This window comes from Scylla paramamosain, unplaced genomic scaffold, assembly GCF_035594125.1.
Source record: "Scylla paramamosain isolate STU-SP2022 unplaced genomic scaffold, ASM3559412v1 Contig45, whole genome shotgun sequence".
NCBI lineage: Eukaryota > Metazoa > Arthropoda > Malacostraca > Decapoda > Portunidae > Scylla > Scylla paramamosain.
The window spans coordinates 587501-606538 of NW_026973710.1; the positions used below are offsets into that span (position 1 = coordinate 587501).

The following is a 19038-nucleotide window of genomic DNA, read 5'->3' on the forward strand; positions in this document are numbered from 1 at the left end:
CAACACAGGACGACCTCAAAAGGTGGCCTCTCTGGCTGGTGGACTGCTACAGCGGCACCGTTGACCCGTACTGGCAGCCCAACTCCGAGAACCATTTAGTCTGGTTCCTCAGTGGCGACCTTGCTAGCATGGGTGGCCCTCACCCCTTAAGTAGGACAGAGCAGGGGCCGAGGCCCCCTCTAGCTTTGCTCGTCAGCTCATAGGGACACGCAATCCCCCCCCCCCTCCCCGACCACGACAAGGCGGTTCCCAGTATGGGGGTGGCTGGGCATGAGTGATAGCTGTGAGCCGAGGCTGATCCAGAGTGGTCAGATTCCTGGTCTTAGGGATGGAGCAGACTTACAATAAGGTGTCTTCCACACAGTGACATTTTCTTTGTCTGAGGGACACGCTAATGATGGAGGAGAGGGGGATGACAAGTTCTGCTGGGTGGAATTTCTCGTACAATCTAACTGGAAGGTCAATGGGATGTTGAGTGTTTTGACTTAAGATTTTCTAGTCTTTTATTAACGCCTTGTTCTTCTACCGAGGAATTGGTGCCGAGTCTGGGAGACACAGGTATTCTGAAACGCTTTGCTGTCTCACCACGACTATTTTCAAATCCAAGGAGGTAATTAGCCCGGTTCCCAAGAATGTTTCTCCTGTTAATAGTGTACAAACTTATTAATCTGTCACTAGAACCGTAAGAGCACACGTAAAAACATTCATAACTTCAACTAGAACCTTTTTAATTTTGTGAGTACTTATGTTTTCGGGAATATTTTGGTCTATGAGGTGACTGACACGTGGGAGAGAGATGGGGGGAGGTGTTAGTAGTTGGGATATTGCCACCAGGGTCGCCTATCCTTATATGGCAAGCCATGACGGCCCCCCATTTCATGGGGGCCGTCATGGCTTGCCATATAAGGATAGGCGACCCTGGCGGCAATTACCCGGGAGTGGCGATCCATTTCAAGATAGAGACCCTGGCTGTAAATAGGGTGTTGGGGGATGGGAGAGGGGAGGGGGGAGGGGGGAGGGGGGAGGATGGGGTTCCCGCCCCCACCCCCAGGAGCGACTCTGATGGCATGCCATATTGCGAGTGTGGACCTTATCAAGTTGCAATGGGGAAACCTGACAGCAATTTTCCGTAGACTTCAGTGGCAGTCCATGTCAGGATGGAGGCCCAGGCTGTAGATTAGTGGGGGTTGGGAAGGGGGTGATTCATGACGACGACATCAGGGGGGTGGGTGGGGGGGGGGGGGAGGGAGGGGGGAGGGACGCTGACGGCGACACTGACGGAGAAGAGGTGAGGGGGCGTGCGTCCTTATGCTTCGGCGACGATGGAATGACTAATGAATCAATGATGGTGGGTGGAAAATAATTGAGTGAAAGGAGGGGGGAGGGGAGGGTGTGGACTGGCGGCCAGACGTGGAAGTCGCCACACACACGCGTGGCTAGGGGACTGTGACGGCAATGCCGTGTAGGTCGCCCTTTCACGTCCCCCCCACCCCCAACCCACCCACCCAGGGGCGACTCTGACGGCAAGCCATATTGCGATGGTGATCCTGATAGCAATTTTCCATAGACCCATGCTTGGGAAGAGGGGGGTGATTCACGACGGCAAACACCAAGGGGGGGGGAGGGGGAAGGGGGGGGAGCGGGACGGTGACGGCGACACTGACGGAGAGGTGGGGGGAGGCGTGCGTCCTTATCCTTCGGCGACGATGGAATGACTAAATGAATCAATGATGGTGGGTGGAAAATAATTGAGTGAAAAGGGGGTGGAGGGGGGGGAGGGGAGGTGGGGGTGGGGGGGGACTGGCGGCCAGACGTGGCAGCCGCCCGCCACACACGCGTGATTAGGGGGACTCTGACGGCGCATGCCATAGAAGTCGCCCTTTCCCTTTCATTCACGGAATCCTGGAGGGTGGGATGACTGAGTGTTGCCATCACGCGTTCCCTCCGACATCTCAATACATCCCCTATGGTCAAGGTCGTCGCGACAGCCTCACGAGGTTCCGTTACCTGTCCATCCTTTTTACCTGGAGGAAGCGTCTGTGACGGCCAGGGCGGAGCGGCGGCCTCTTCCACTTTCACCGACCGCCAGCGGCATGGCTGACGTAATACTTATGTCGGATGGCGGTCTTATTACTATCATTATTATTATTATTATTATTATTATTATTATTATTATTATTATTATTATTACTATTATTATTATTATTATAGCCGACACGTGCTCCCTCCGATATCTCAGTACATTCCCCTATGGTCAAGGTCGTCGCGACTATCCACGCCGTACCGCCATAATCTCCAGTCTGCCGACGTATATATGTCATGAAAAGGTAAAGTTTAAAGTCAGTCTGTTAGTTGACAGGGTTTAAAAAACATGTCATTGAGAGATAGTGACGATATATACGTATACCTATCTTCTCTTGCAGGTGGTAGGTCATTTCCCAACAACACAACAACAGAATTTGAAAACAGAATCTTACCCATTCATTTAGACACCGGCAGGGATTATGAAGTCGGCCTGTGTAATATTTTATTCCCTAAATATTTCTACTGCATTACGGAAGGGGATCCAAATTCCAGTATATCGTTCTATGGTCGGGTTAAGCAGTCAGACTTTGATATGTATGAATATAATATGTATACCTATCTACCGGAAAGGAATATCATCTCCAATTTTACCGATAAGAACATACCGGCCATAACTAAGGCGATTAATGGACAGATAGTGAGAGAACTTCAAGCAATCTTGAATGACTCCTTTAAGATCTATTTCCCTTACTCGGATATAATTTATTATGACCACGACTTGGAGCGGGTCGTTGTGAATAACGCGATTGTCCCTCCTAATGACGATCGTATTTACAGTGATATAAGTATAAAATTTGCATCGCATATAGCTCGCATTCTGGGTTTCAATCCAAATTTTCGCTACACCGTCTACTTTCAAAGATCTGGCGATGTCATTTCATCTTCCAGCGCGAGCGAAGCTTCCTCCTCATCACCCATAAAATTATTCGCTCAATACGTACCGCGAGCTGATGCAGGGACGGATTATATGTACGTTTATACCGACATCATTTCTCCCTCGCGATTTGGTAACCAACTAGTTAATATATTAGACGTCATACCACTCCCCGGCGACAGCACCAGTAAAGGTGCGAATTCAGTTACGTATAAACCTCTTTCTGTATCAACTATAGAGAGTGTGGCTATCAAAATTGCTAATCAAAGAGGCAAACCTATTCAGTTTGAAGATGGGGAAAACAGTGTTACTTGCGTGTTACATATAAGACCACGTTAACTTTGCGTCTCGGACGTAAAGTTTTGAAGAGAATCGATCAAGGTGGGATAATGGGTGGAGTGGAGGATAATGAAACAGGCAGGTGTTGCCTACTTCCGAGGCAAGTCACGCACCTCGCGACCATCTGCGCGGGAAGCTTCAGTGTTTCCCCGCGCGGCATGGCGGCCGGGACAAAGTGTTGACAATGTTATAGAAAAAAAAGAAAAGAAAAATGGGTGTTCATTGTGGAACAGCAGAGGCGCGGCTTTTATGTGAAGTGTGTGGGAGATGGCACACTAATCCATCCTGTCCCTCATGTGTGGAAGACCAGTGTGATTTATGCGAGCGGTGTGGACTTCTGTTTCCACATCCACCGCCAGAACACACCTGCGAAGTTGGCAATCCTGCTTCTTCTGGTAAGCATTATTACTTATTTTGGCGGGAATGTATAATAATAAAGATGAAATGACTGTCAATCTTTACAAGTTTGAGCTCTGAGCACATCTTCCTGTACAGGCTCACACTCGATTGAGGTTGGACAGAACGGCGGCGTAGAAGGCCCACGTCGGCGGACGTCACAAGGCGACATCCCACGCGGAGGCGGGGGAAGAGGTGAGAAAAAAAAAAATACTACAAATAATAAAGCAATAAATACGGTGCTGCCGCCACTACTAATATTCTTTTTTTTTTAAGACTCGCCACGGCCGGGACCGAGTGGATTATCGGGGAACGTATTCAATTCTTCCGAGACTTCAAGTCCTTCACTACCTACACAAGGTAAATATCAATTCAATAATAATAATAACAATAATAAAAATAATAATAATAATAATAATAATAATAAACTGTCGCTGCTACTTCTATTTTTTCTTCCCAGACACGCCACAAGCGGAGGCGGACCACGATGAGTGCAGCATGGCGGGAGAGTCGGCGGATGCAGACCTTGACGAGCGCGGGATGCCGGAAGAACCGCGGTTAATTGACTCGAGGGAAAATTTTATGAGGAGCTTCACCAGACATCAATATGACATACCTGATCATGTAAGCAGAGATCCACTCGGTCTACTTACCGAATACAGGGAGTTCTTTATACGGGAAATTAGATCATATTTCACGTCACACGGCTCGCCATTCCCCCCCACCCTGAAAATATTTTCACACATTTCTCTGTTACTAGTGAAATTCTCTACCTTAGGGGAGGATGAACATCGAGTCATTCATATTGCTTTTAGAGCACGACTGATCACCTATCAAGATGTGTCTGACCTTGTTGATTTATGGATCCATCAGCTGAACAGTCGGCTGGAAAGCCTTACCAGCGAGACTGAAGGATCTGGTTTTATCATTTCAAGAGTACAGAATTTTTTCATCAATTATTGCTTGCACGTCGCATGTAGTGGCATAGGAGATTATGTTGCTTATCCTAGAGGCGTGCGAGGAGGGAATGAAATTTTCAATCCTGATGGCCGACATTCATCCTGTGTTATTCAGTGTTTGGCGGCTTTCAGACTTCATGCTCGAGGTGTACCTTGGAAAAGAATTCCAAAAATATTACGGAGACGGCATGGTGGAGAGAAATACGTCACGCGCGGAAAAGTAGACAGTCCAGTGACTTGGGAGAACTTGAGTCAGTTAGAAAGGTTAAATCGCCTGTCTCTGGACGTTTATACACTGACAAAAAGCGGTGAGATATACTATTTAACATTATCAAGAAAAGGCTCGCGGAAGTATAAAACTGTAGTCTCACTCCTTTTACTAGGTGGAAAACATATGACGCTCATTAAAGACGTGGAGAAGCTGCACCGGAAATTGACGAGAAGCAGCCCCACCCCAGAGGGTCATCAGTTTTGCAAAGTATGTTTCAGCTCAGTTCCCAAGTCTGTCAGTTTGAGCGATCACGAGTGTCACTGCGACTTCACTCAAACTCTTCTCTTTCCAGGTGACGGTGAAAAAGTAAAATTTAAAAATTTTGCCTACACCTATCAGCCTGCATACTTAGCATTTTTTGATTTTGAAACTATGATAAAACCTAAGGAGAATAGGAGTGTGATAGCTGAACATGACCCAATTGGTTACTCGTATCTCATCATCAATAGGCATGGAGATGTCGTGGAAAAGAGAAGTTATTTCGGTGAAGATCCCGTGAATAATTTCATTGATAGCCTATCCAATGCTTGGGGAATCATCAAGGAAAGTGTAGTTAGCTATCCAATTAGCATGTCTGCGGAGGATGAAGCCCACTTCAAACGTCAGCGTCACTGCGAGCTCTGCCATCAGCCCTTTAATGTGAAAACCCCACCTCATAAACATCACGACCACTCATTACCACAAAATAATTACAAGGGGGCTTTGTGCGCGCGATGCAACCTCCAGTGTCGTGACATGAGGAAATACCTCATCACTCTGGCACATAATATGAGCTTTGACGTCTCCTTAATCATAAAAGACCTTCACTTGCCAGAGTCGCACGTGGACATCCTTGCCAAGTCAGAATCGCATTTATTGAAAGTAAGGATTAAGGAATTGCAGTTTCAGGACACGCTTTCCATTATGAATGCTGGTCTCGGTCATCTCGCTCAGAGTCACGTGCAGGCGGGCTATAGCACGCGTTACGCCCAGGAAATGGTGAATTACCTCCCCGAGGATGTAAGGCGTGTAATTTGCACTCAAAAACAGTTTCTTTGTTATGAGTACATCACCGACCTTGGCCGCTTAGAAGATCGACAATTGCCACCTCGTGAGGCATTTTATGACACGCTCAAGGGGAAGGCTCTGCCACCTGGAGAATATGAACACGCTCAAAGCGTGTGGAGTATGACATCCTGCCGCACTTTAGGCGATTACATAAGACTGTATTGTGAGATTGATGTGGGATTATTAGCCGACACATATCTCAAATATAGATCATACCTGCATGAATTTTATGGGCTGGACGTGGCACATTACGTGTCACTGTCTTCTTATGCTTATGACGCTTTTTTAAAGTCGACAGGCGTTCAACTTGATCCACCTTACGATCCTAACATGTATCACCTGATCAAAAGAAATGTACGAGGAGGCTTTGTAACTTGCGTCAGGCCACACCTGCAGTCAAACCACGAACCCGACGGCGGACCCGGCACCTATGTGTTCTATCTGGACTATAATTCATTATATGCAAGCGTTATGTGTTCCCCCCTGCCTATGGGTGACATCAAAAAGCTTTCTCAGTCAGAGATGGATGATTTTTTTGAAGTTGGCATCCAGAATCATGCGACAGATGGCGACGTCGGTTACTGGCTGCATTTAGACAGCTGTGACGTTTCCCCCGACGTAGCTCGGATCACGGACGAGTTCCCTCTGTGCCTCGCACACATGACTATTACAGAAGATGACATCTCACCGTACAGTAAAAGACTGTTAGAAGCTGAGGGTCGTAAGCTGGGGAGGAAAAATCGTAAACTCGTGGCCAGTCATAAGGGACTGAAAGATCATCTCATCAGTCTGGAATTGCTGCAACTTTTACTCTCACTTGGACTGGAAATACAATGTGTTCATGCTATATATAGGTTCAGACAGGCTCCATACCTGAAACCTTTCATAGAAAGGAACGTCGCTCAGCGTAAAAATGAGACGTGCGCCATTAAAAATCGCATTTGCAAACTGATGTCAAACGCAGTTTATGGTAGATCCATGTTATCTGAAGTGAAGTATGGCCTCCAGCAGAAATTAGTGACAAAAAGAAAGACTTTCCTGAAGTATGCAAGAAATCCATCCTTTAAAAGGGTCCACCAATTAGGCGAGGACCGAGTCATATGTGTCAACAGTAAGAATACGATTAAAATCAGGCAGCCAAATTACTTGGGATACCATATTTTAGAAGTGGCAAAGAAGTACATGTACAACTTTTGGTATCGTGTCATCAAAGCTAATTATGGGGAGAGAGCTAAATTAGCTTATGAAGATACTGACAGTTTCATTTTCAGTCTGCACATACCTACAAACTTAAATGATGAACTGAAACATGGACCCATGGCAAATTTTCTCGACACCAGTAACTTTGCTTCAGATCACCCGTGTTTTAATGGGGAGCGGAAGGGTCAACTAGGCTTGTTGAAATCTGAAACCGGATCCACGCTCATCAAAGAGGCGATTATATTAAAGCCAAAGATGTATTCGCTGCTGTTGGAAGATGACAAGCAAGTATCTCGAGGTAAAGGCATTCCAACTCACCTTCAGCAAAATATATTGCATCAGCAGTATAGGGAAACACTTAATAATGTCGCATGTGGGATGGTGGATTGCTATAATATTAGGAATGTGAAAGGACAAATTTGTACCACTCGTATGCGAAAGCGAACGTTGTCACATTTTGACGACAAGCGCTTTCACGTCGATGGCTATACCTCAAGGGCGTATTATCACCCCGACAATGATCCGCGGGAAAGAGATGTGGAGAATGAGATGGAAGAGGAGGTGGCGGTGGATGTGGGGGAGGTGGAGGTGGATGAGGAAGAGGAGGAGGAGGAGGAGGAGGAGGAGGAGGAGGAAGAGGGGGAGGAAGAGGGGGAGGATGGGGTAATGAGTGGTCTGTGGCGTGATCGGGAGAGACTTTCCGCGGCATTATTCACATCATGATTAAGGGGTAGAGAAAGAGAGGACGCAGCTGCTAGCAGACACCCTTCATGTAATGTAAAAAAACATTTGCTCTGACCACGTAGGCTAAGGAAGAGGGGGAGGTGGAGGATGGGTTGTGTCGTGATCGGGAGTGGCCTTCCATGACATTATTCACGTCATAATTAAGGGGTGGAGAGAGACCGCGGCCGCCAGCAGCTGCCATTCATGTAATGTAAGAACATTTGTTTTGAGTATGGAGTTAAGGAGAGGAATGAGGAGATTGTTCATGTACTGTAAGGACATTTGTACTGCCCACGTGGGGATAAGGAGGATGAGGAGGAGGAGGTAATGTAAGAACATTTGTACTTAGGTTAAGGAGAGGGGGGAGAAGGGGAGGAGGTTGAGGAAGAGGTGTGGGTCGGGGGAGATCCACGTCATAATTAGAAGGCAGGGATGAGGATGCAGCTGGGAGGTTAGTTATGCTGTTACCTACATGACCATGTAAATAAAGGTTAAGTAATAAATACTGTAAACATATCGTAGCGTCTTTTAGTAACCCTCTGAACTTAACATGGACAAGACATTTAGCGAAGAGATGCTGAATCTCTTCAGATATCCTGCACGCATAATTATTGCAGGTTATACAAATTCCGGCAAAACACACCTCTGCAATAAAATTATAGAGAAATATCAGCATGGATTTAACAGAATTATCATTTGTGGCGTCTCATCGCATTCGCTGCAGCAGAATTCCCCTTTTCAAGATAAGGTCGAAGTGCATGAGAAAATTATTGATCCCGTGATGGATGATAACAGTCCATACGCCGACCCGCAAACGCACACACTCCTGATATTAGATGACAATTTCCTCACGGCTGGCAATTCTCAAACGATAGCAGAGGCTTTCACCAAAGGGAGACATAAAAATTTGTCAGTTATAATGATAGCACAGAATGTCTTTTTCCCCGGAAAGTATGCTAGAACGATAACTTTAAATGCCTCACATTACATTCTTATGAAAAACAGAGATATATATCAAATTGAATGTCTGGGCAGGCAACTTTATGGATGGGAGCGCGCCAAACACTTTGTGGAAATTTATAAAAATGTCGTGCTTAGACGAGATCACGGTTATTTGTTGTGTGATTTATCCCCGAACGCACCCGAAGAAATTCAACTGCGCACGAATATTGTGGATGAGCCACCCTGTGAGAAAGTCTATCTGCTATGAACGCCGTTTTGGACGAACTTTACCGGGATATGACGAATCCTGCGGCTTTAGGAGGTGTGCAAGCACTCTACAGAGAGGGGAAGAAAAGGGATAAGAATCTAACACTCCGCGATGTGAGGGCATTTCTGCAGGGCAACCGCACTTATACGCTTCACAAGCCGACACTGAAACGTTTTCCGCGACGAAAAATTCTCGCTCCTAAACCGTCCGTCATTTTAACTTGCGATTTGGCTGATTTTGCGAGGCTGCACAGACACAATGGCGGCGTCCGATACATCATGTTTTGCCTGGACGTTTTCAGCAGATACTTGAAAGTGGCAACGCTGACAAGTAAATCCGGACACAGTAGCCTGCAAGCGCTGAAAAAAGTTCTAGAGTCGGGGAGTTTTACAGGCGTGTCGCGTCTTTTTACCGATCAGGGATCCGAATTTTATAATCAAGCAGTGAAAAAATATCTAACTTTGAAAGGTATTACCTTGTATTCCAATTACTCGCGTGAAACAAAGGCGAGTTTGGCAGAAAGGGTCATCCGAACCATAAAGACAAAAATATATAAATATCTCACGCAGAACAACACACTGACGTATATTAACGTCTTGCCCACCCTAATAAATACGTACAATCACACCCCACACCGCGGTTTGGGCGGCAACCAAACGCCGGCTCAGGTTCACCACCTCCGCGAGCTGTCACAAGTCAGGAAGCAATTTAAACGAATGTATTTAAATCGGCCAAGGGGAAAGAAAGTTGTCAGTCATAAATTAGACGTGGGAGACATTGTACGCTTGCAACGTGCTTCCCGAACGCAATTTAAATTCAATAAGGGTTATACCGTCAACAATACCGAGGAGCTTTTTAAGATAAGTCGTGTGGATTACTCACATAAAATCCCTATTTATTTCATAAGGGATTTGGCGGGGGAGGACGTGACCGGCGCTTTCTACAGGGAAGAATTAATCAAGTCCTCTCTTCCCTCACATTACCAGGTCGATATATTACGATCGAAGGTCGAGCGAGGTAAGAGAAAGTACTTCGTCCACTGGCGTGGATACCCAGATAAATTTGACAGCTGGATAGATGCGGACGACTTAGTATAAGATATGGATGAGGAAAAACCATTGATATTGAAGTACAAGGATTTGGTTTTTCTCCTCTCGCACGTCACCCCTAAATTGCGGAAGCAGGTCTTGCAAAGTTTGAATAAGCGCGAAGTCAATTGCATCTCGGAAATATTCGCCAACTTTTTGAAGAGACGCCTGACGGACGACGATACCATCATTAACCGCCTGAAAAAATTCAAGAGTGATATTCGCACTGTAGCCTTGAAGAAGACGCCCGTGTACAAGAAGAAAGCGATTCTAATCTCCAAACGAGGTGGTAACATATTGGCCGCGTTACTCCCGATAGCCGTGTCGGCAATAACAAGTTTACTACAGAGATGAAAGAATATTGTTTAGTTCCCGTCTCAGTTGCCGAGAGGTGTAAGTTTAAACCGACCGACAGCGCAACTCAGCACCGATTCACGTCAAAACAAGTCAAGAAAAAAAAAAAAACTTCACTTCCGCTACCGGCCGCCGCCCTCCCCGACGCCGCCAGCGTGACGCCACCACCACGCGCACCTGTCAATCCACCCTTGGATGATTTGATTCGAGTTGCCGTTCCTCCTTCCTTTAGAGAATATGGTTTATCTCTCTTGAAATTATTGGAGGGCAAACCTGGGATTTCATGGGATGAGCGCGGTAACTTACTTCCACCATTTTCTGGCATAAGCGTGTTTGATCTCATACGAGTACTCGGTCACGAAAAGGGGGCCGCGAAAAGACTTTCACCCGATAAGCGTCCATTATTATCACTGCTACTTCGCATGGCGCAACTCCCCGCGGATGCCATCAGAAATACGACTCAACGAAGTAAACTGATAGGTGGCGGGGTCGGTGACATCTGGGAAGCATATTAAATGAGAAAGCTCCCCATCTTACTCTGTAAACGAGTAAGTACATCAATAATACATGAGAGCACGTGTTAGGCGCGTCAGGGGTGCAGGCCCACGGATGGATAATTGATGAGGGTTATGGTCAAAAAAAAGGTTCACCCCCCCCCTAACCCACATCCCCTAATAAATAATACGTTCCCCACCCTCCATCCCTTCCCACCAACAAAGGAAAAAAAAAATAACACCTGCGTCAATTTGAATGAATAAATTCTACTACGCAGAAGGTGTAATATCGACCAATACGTGCGAATAAAGGTCTGCGATGTCACATTTCCCCCTCACTCCCCTCACAGAGGGTTCAACGTGCGGATCAGCCCTCCAATTACTCGTCAAGATGAAGGTGGTCGAGGGCAAGCTGACCGATGGCATCTTCCGCGACCGCCGCTGTTATATCATTTATTCAGTAAATGCCGTCTCCACCGAACCGAGTGGGATTGCGCGGGATCTCAAAACGATTTACCCATACGAGAATACACATGCAGCTAGAAAGAGACTCTACTCGCTTCATCGGGCCACGGCAGACACGAGAGATGACCCAGGACGTATCATTATCCACGCGCCTCCCACAGGAAGCGTAAATCTCCCTCACCTGGTGGCCTGCGTGACTCAGTATGGTTGGGGCGAGGCCGTCGAGGGAAACGAGAAGGCGCGACAGGCAATCGCGACGTCGAAGGATTTGCCTTACGTGGAAGGACTCAAGATGGATACAAGCGTGAATCGACGTCAACACTTCCAGAATTGCCTGAAAAAGATTGCCCTGCTAGCCATGGCGAACGCTGAAGTAGAGCAAATTATTATCCCGGAAGGACTGGGATGTAGAGGTCGCTGCCAGGATGAGTGGAAGAATAATTACCTGCCTATGGTGGAAGGGCTGGCGCAGCGACTTCAACCTTTTGGAGTTGAAACTATTCTGGTGAGGAAGTCTGAATAACTATATCATGTAAATTTTAAAATAAAGTTGATGTGTGTTTGACAAATCGAGTATAAATGTATTCCTTAATTGGGGTGACCGTTATTATTTATTTTGATCATGGCGGGAGCAGCATATCAGACAGAAATAAATAGCCGGTGATTATGCTCGACGTCTTATTCATGACGTGACAACCATCATGACGAGAGCGTTCACACCTCCCACTCGAGCGGAATACGACTTGCTTTTTACGCAAAGCAAAGGTGGAGGCTTAGACGACATCCGGGTTTTTATTCCACCCCATTCAAGAAGAGGTGGCGGTCTATTTTCCGTTTTGAGTGGCTTTGCTAAAAGAGCAATTCCCTTTCTCATGCGCACTGTAGCACCCGAAGCGCTCCAAATGGGAAAAGGTTTATTAACAGATGTTTTAGAAGGGAAGCGACTTCGCGAATCATTAAGAAATAGAGGTGTTGCAGCCGTGAAGGGTGTGGGGGAAAGGATAGTTCGAGGTGGACGAGTAATGAAAAAGAGGAAAGTTGGAGTCGGAAAAAAAAAAAAAAAGAGAAAACCACCAACCAGGCAACTGAAAAGAAAGACTTGCTATAAAGCAGATATCTTCAATATTTAGCTTAGTCGCAAAGATGACTCATTACGGTCCGGATGTGCAGGGTGGAGCGACCTCCACCCCCCTGAGCAATTATCTGACGGCCGTGAGTGAGAACTTTCCGCGGGTGAATCGCTTGCATACCATCGAATCGTCAGTCGCTGCGAGGGGAAAGTTGGACGTATTACCCGTTAATTTAGATGCAAATGCTAATAATCATGCGGGGATCAACGATCCTTACATTGAATTTAGACTGCCTGGTATTCCAGGGCAATTTTTGGATCTATCAACGCTGTCTCTAGAATTGCGAGTTAGCGCGACGAAGGCAGACGGCGCGCCACTAGACGATGGCGATCACGTCGTTTTTAGTAATGGTTTGAATAATACGATGTTTAAGTCATGCGCTTGTTATTTTAACGAACAGCTTGTGGAGTCATCCTCTTTGTTCAACTATCACGCCTTCATTAAAATGATTACAACAATCCCTCAGGATAAAATTGACTCTATCGGTCGCGTCGCCTTCTACCATCGCGATTATGATGGATCAAAAGGCATAATCAATAAATTTGATGAAGACTATTTCACGGGAGGGAATAAAGACGAGAAACAAATGATGAAAGATTGTAAAACGCACGGCATTTCGATGACTGCGCCTTTGTTTTCGGATATATCAAGTCTGGACGCTTATCTGCTTGACTCTGTTGATGTGAGAATTCGATTAGAATTGGCTAACAAAACATGGATTCTTAATTCACACCAAGATGCCAGCAGTTTCAAATTTAAGCTCGAGATGGCTAAGTTATGGGTTGACCGCGTCACGCCACATCCGCCCGCCTTAGAATCGTTAAATAACTCCTTGACTCGAAATCCAATGCAATACACTTTTAATAGAACGCTCAATAAAACGTATGTGTTAGCCGCCAATCAAACGTCTTTGATTGCCGAATTACCTTTCGCGCAAATCATACCTCAAAATTTGACCATGGCAATAGTTGATATGGACAGCTTACAAGGCGTAATTGATAAGAATGGTTTATATTTTCAACACGCCGATCTGTCACATGTACATATCACCGTGAACGGGGCGACCATTTATAACGTTCGCAGCTCTTTCCCGCATCACGCGTCAAAATTGTTTTACACGACCCTTGAGTCACTAGGATTGGACACGCGTAATTCCCTAACATTTGATGCATTCAATAAAGGTCGGACAGTATGTTTCTTTAACTTTGTGACGGAGGACGTGCACAATGCCATCCCTCTGGATAAATCAGGAAATCTAAGAATTAATCTGTCGTTTGCCAAGGGACGTAATCACAACCGCGTCATAATGTTTTTCGCCGACACTACTGGCGTCATAGAAATTGATCATTATCGTCACGTTCGCTGCATTGTCCGCGCATAAGCCGTCATGAATGCACGTGAAATACAGGCCGGTCTAGCAGGCATCTTGGGCGATCGAGTTTATTTTTTAGGCTGTCACGATCATCGCCATGTGACAGATCTGATAAATCTTGCCAGAAAACAGGTGAAGCCATGCGTTTTCATTCTAAATACATTGAGTGACTCAAAGACCATGGGCCACTGGATTACTGTTTATCTTAATTTTCAAAGTCAGACCATAGGCTATTACGATAGCTATAACTTGCATCCCAAATACAATTCCGCTGTCTTACATCATTTTATGCAAACTTGTCCACATATGAAAATTAGCACATTAAATTATCGACTTCAGGGGTTGAATTCCCTCGTGTGTGGCATTTATTGCATGTTCTTTTGCCTTCTACTGAGTTGGCATACATTAAAACGTGCAATGTGCATTATTCACGCCACCTTCAAAAAGCATCAATATCTATATAATGACAAAAAAATTACTCGTATGGCATACGTAATATTTCGTAATATGCCGCATTGCATGCCTACGTTTTGCCCAGCCGGCAGCCGGGCGAGATGTCGTAACATCTGTAAAGCGGTAATAAGGTAGATTGGGGGGTGGGGTGGGGGTGGGAAAGGGGGTCAATATGGGGTAATTGCTGACGGATAAGCGTCACTTCGCCATCACCTCTCAACCCAGTCGGACGTCGAAGCCTCATCTCCAAGAATGGAGCAAGCTAACAAACATTTCATCTTGAGAACTGCGGGTGAGTACGCCATTACCTTGCACGGGCATCTGACATCTTCACCATTGTAAATTACATTAACGTTCTTTGCCAATGAATAAGAAGAGGGAGAGTGGGAGGGGAAATAAAAACTTTTCCATTGTTCTCATCGTTTTTTTTTTTTTTTTTTTTTTTTTTTTTTGTCTGTTACAGAACGCATCTCTTTCCGCTTTGATATCTATCTGGGCGATGCTGGGGGTAAGCGAAGCCGTGCTGACCATGAGGATGTCAATGTGGAGAAAATGTCAGAACCTGCAAAGAAGAAATTGATCTTTAGTGATGACGACATGTCGCCACTGCCGGCCAGCCCACCTCCTGACGCTCCATCAGGACAGGAGTCGCAACAGCAGCAGCCGACATCGCAGTCGATTCCGCCACCTCAGGAGTCGCTGATGCCACCTCCGACCGAAGCACAGCCGCAACGGTCAGATGAGTCGACAGTAGGCGGCAAAGAGGGTCAGGAGGTGAAGAAGAAGTCGCAGGAAAACAGAAAAAAAAAAAATATTCCCCCTAACACGCCAGAGGACGACAGCACACCAAAACTCCCCGTTGCTCCAGCCGCCCCTCGTAAGAAGCTGGTTCCTAGAGTTATTAAAACTACGCCCGTCATTGACAGCGATGACGATGATCTCTTCGCCTTCAATTCGCAAATGTTTTGAATGAAAGAGATGTATTTGCCCTAATAAGCAATGAGCTGTATTTGTCCTAATAAAAATAAAATGTTCCATCGACTCTGCATAACCTTTCTAATAATAATAATAATAATAATAATAATATTAATAATAATAATAATAATAATGATAGTAATAAGACCGCCATCCGACATAAGTATTACGTCAGCCATGCCGCTGGTGGTCGGTGAAAGTGGAAGAGGCCGCCGCTCCGCCCTGGCCGTCACAGACGCTTTCTCCAGGTAAAAAGGATGGACAGGTAACGGGATCTCGTGCGGCAGTCGCGACGACCTTGACCATAGGGGATGTATTGAGATGTCGGAGGGAACGCGTGATGGCAACACTCGGTCATCCCACCCTCCAGGATTCCGTGAATGAAAGGGAAAGGGCGACTTCTATGGCAAGCGCCGTCAGAGTCCCCCTAATCACGCGTGTGTGGCGGGCGGCTGCCACGTCTGGCCGCCAGTCCCCCCCCCCCCATCACCTCTCCTCCCCCCCCCTCCACCCCCTTTTCACTCAATTATTTTCCGCCCACCATCATTGATTCATTAGTCATTCCATCGTCGCCGAAGCATAAGGACGCACGCCCCCTCACCTCTCCGTCAGTGTCGCCGTCACCGTCCCTCCCCCCTCCCTCCCCCCCCTTGGTGTTTGCCGTCGTGAATCACCCCCCCCTTCCCAAGCATGGATCTATGGAAAATTGCTATCAGGATCACCATCGCAATATGGCTTGCCGTCAGAGTCGCCCCTGGGTGGGCGGGTTGGGGGTGGGGGGGGGACGTGAAAGGGCGACCTACACGGCATTGCCGTCACAGTCCCCTAGCCACGCGTGTGTGTGGCGACTTCCACGTCTGGCCGCCAGTCCACACCCTCCCCCCTCCTTTCACTCAATTATTTTCCACCCACCATCATTGATTCATTTAGTCATTCCATCGTCGCCGAAGGATAAGGACGCACGCCCCCCACCTCTCCGTCAGTGTCGCCGTCACCGTCCCTCCCCCCTCCCTCCCCCCCCACCCCTTGGTGTTGCCGTCGTGAATCGCCATCCTCCCTTTCCCAAGCCTGGGTCTCCATCCTGACATGGACTGCCACTGAAGTCTACGGAAAATTGCTGTCAGGTTTCCCCATTGCAACTTGATCAGCCCCACACTCACAATATGGCATGCCATCAGAGTCGCTCCTGGGGTGGGGGTGGGATCCCCCTCCCCCCCTCCCCCCCCTCCCTCCCCCCCCCCTCCCTCCCTCTCCCATCCCCCAACACTCTATTTACAGTCAGGGTCTCCATCCTGAAATGGATTGCCACTCCGGGTAATTGCCATGGGGGTCGAGCCCCCCTAAAAAGGCTTGCCACTGAGGTCCCCATGCAATGGGGACCTCAGTGGCAAGCCTTTTTAGGGGGGCGACCCCCATGGCAATTTCCCAACTACTGGTGTTAGTGGGTGACGCAGAAATACCAGTTGTCGGTAAGGATAACAGTGAGACTGAAGACACTGATAAACACATTGAGGATAAGCAGCACAACACTGGCTATGAATTACAGGAAGTTCATCGTGATACCTCAAGTTATTACCCCTGAGAACCCCAGTAATTCAGGTGCAAGTGAAGGAAGTATCAGGCTACCCACCACTAAACCAACTGAACGTCCGAGGGAAAAAGCAAGAATGTTACATTTAATGTTTTTTTTTTTTCTTTACATATTATTTATAAAGCTCTCCAACCTTCAGCTTTCTACAAGTTTTTGCATTTACATTTCGTCATTTCACAAGACTATGACAATACTAATGGTAACAGCAGCAACGGAGGGGAAAAATAACTTGGCTATGTTTCTGACGAAGGCATCAATTTGATCCTCCTGAAGATGGTAATAGTAACCTGATGCATTGCGTCACCGTCGCTTCAAGTACCGCCATCGGGGCCTAGCTGTGGGTCCCAAAACACAATGTGGCGTCGGCGTTGCTGAGACTTGGCCATCGACCGCTGTGGCAAGTTGTGGGTTTGACAGACAAGCCTCACTACACCTCCTGTCCCCTGTGCCACTCTGTCACCCACAATTTGACGGATGTTTGCTATATACAACTTTTTTGTTAGTGTTAGTGTTGTGGGGGGAATAGACAGTGAGGGTGAGAGAAGACGGTAAAGAGTACAAGATTAAGGTTGGGTGAAAATATGAAGGAAAGTCGTAGAGCGAAAAATGACGGAATAACCGTCAATGTTGAATGATAATATATATTTTGATATAAGTTTTGAGAGTTAGCGTGAATTAACTGAGTGGCGTTTGTGTCTTTAACTTGTTCCGGAGTGGTTTTAATTATCAATTGCCGCTGGACACTGTTCATTAGTTTCTTACCTTTGTATAATAGGTAAAGTCACTCGTGGTGAGTTTCTGTGGTTTTCATGTGAATGTCAAAGGTGAACGTATAAAAATAGGTATATTTAGATATATGTACAGAGGTGTGGAGAAGGGTGTGGCGCTACGGGACAACGGATGTCCTCTGCGTGGTGCAGCGTTACACCCTGGCAAGAGACTGCCGGAGCCGGCACAAGGGACGCTTAGCGCCTTCAAAAAGTGCTGACAGTAGAAATAGGGGCGGGTTGACCGCACTCACAGTACATGAATATATTCATAATTATAACTCTCTAATTACATAAATAAGGCAAGGGAAAAGCTACTTATAGCTAAGAGTAATACACGCCAAAATACATTAGGGAAAGATTATTATGGAGAATACTTAGATACTATGATGTAGGTGCTACTGATTACTTATCCATGGCAATAAAAGGAGTATGGAAAGTTCTATGGTGTGTGTGTGCGTGTGTGTGTGTGTGTGTGACGTAGGGTGGCGTGATCATGTCGGCCCCACCCTTATCCGCCAACAGCCACTAGCTACACTTATGCATATATGTATACATACACTTATATTGCTAACCAGGCAAGGCATTATAAATACAATACTTATTATTATTAATTATGTGACACCGTTACAAATTGAGTTAATTCATAAATAAATAAAATGTATGAGCAATGTCTGATACTCATGTGAGTGTATGAATAGTATCAATTTTGAAAGGTTTATGTGTATAATGATCTCGGTGATGCCTTTGACATAGTGTTGACTGGTGTCTTGAACCAGGCGTGTTGCCTTCCCTGTTCGTGCTCGTGTCTTGTGCTTGTGTACGTGAAGGCCTTGAGTGAGTGTGTGTATTAGTTTGTGTTTGATTTGGTTTCCTCTTGCGTATAGTGTTTTAATGACTGGGTCTAGTTTTGCGAGTGCGTGCAGTTCTTTGGAATTTTTGGTGTATGTGTATTTTTCATTATAAACGAAGCGTAGTGCTTTGTTCTGTTGTCGTTGTAACGATAGTGAATGTGATGTAGAGATTGCGTTTAGAGCATGTGCTGGGTAGGTAAGTAATGGTAGTACGTACGCTTTTACAAGGTGTAGTTTGATGTTAGTGTTTAGTGCATTTAGTGATGTCCTTTATGTGTTTTGAGTATCCGTGTGTGCCCAGCTTAAGCCCCAATATTTCAGCGTCTTTTGCGTATGGTATGTTGTTCCCGTCTATGGTGACTGGTCTCATCTTTTTCATTGTTATAGGCAG

General features: G+C 46.3%; 1 protein-coding gene across 1 annotated transcript; it reads left to right on the forward strand.

Moving 5' to 3' along the window:
* The first annotated feature begins 14623 nt into the window (after positions 1-14623).
* LOC135098105 (uncharacterized) lies at positions 14624-15909 on the forward strand. Its single transcript, XM_064000317.1, has 2 exons — positions 14624-14752; positions 14924-15909. Exons 1-2 carry the CDS (start codon positions 14713-14715, stop codon positions 15427-15429), a joined length of 546 nt encoding a protein of 181 aa, XP_063856387.1. The 5' UTR covers positions 14624-14712; the 3' UTR covers positions 15430-15909.
* The last annotated feature ends 3129 nt before the right edge of the window (positions 15910-19038 follow it).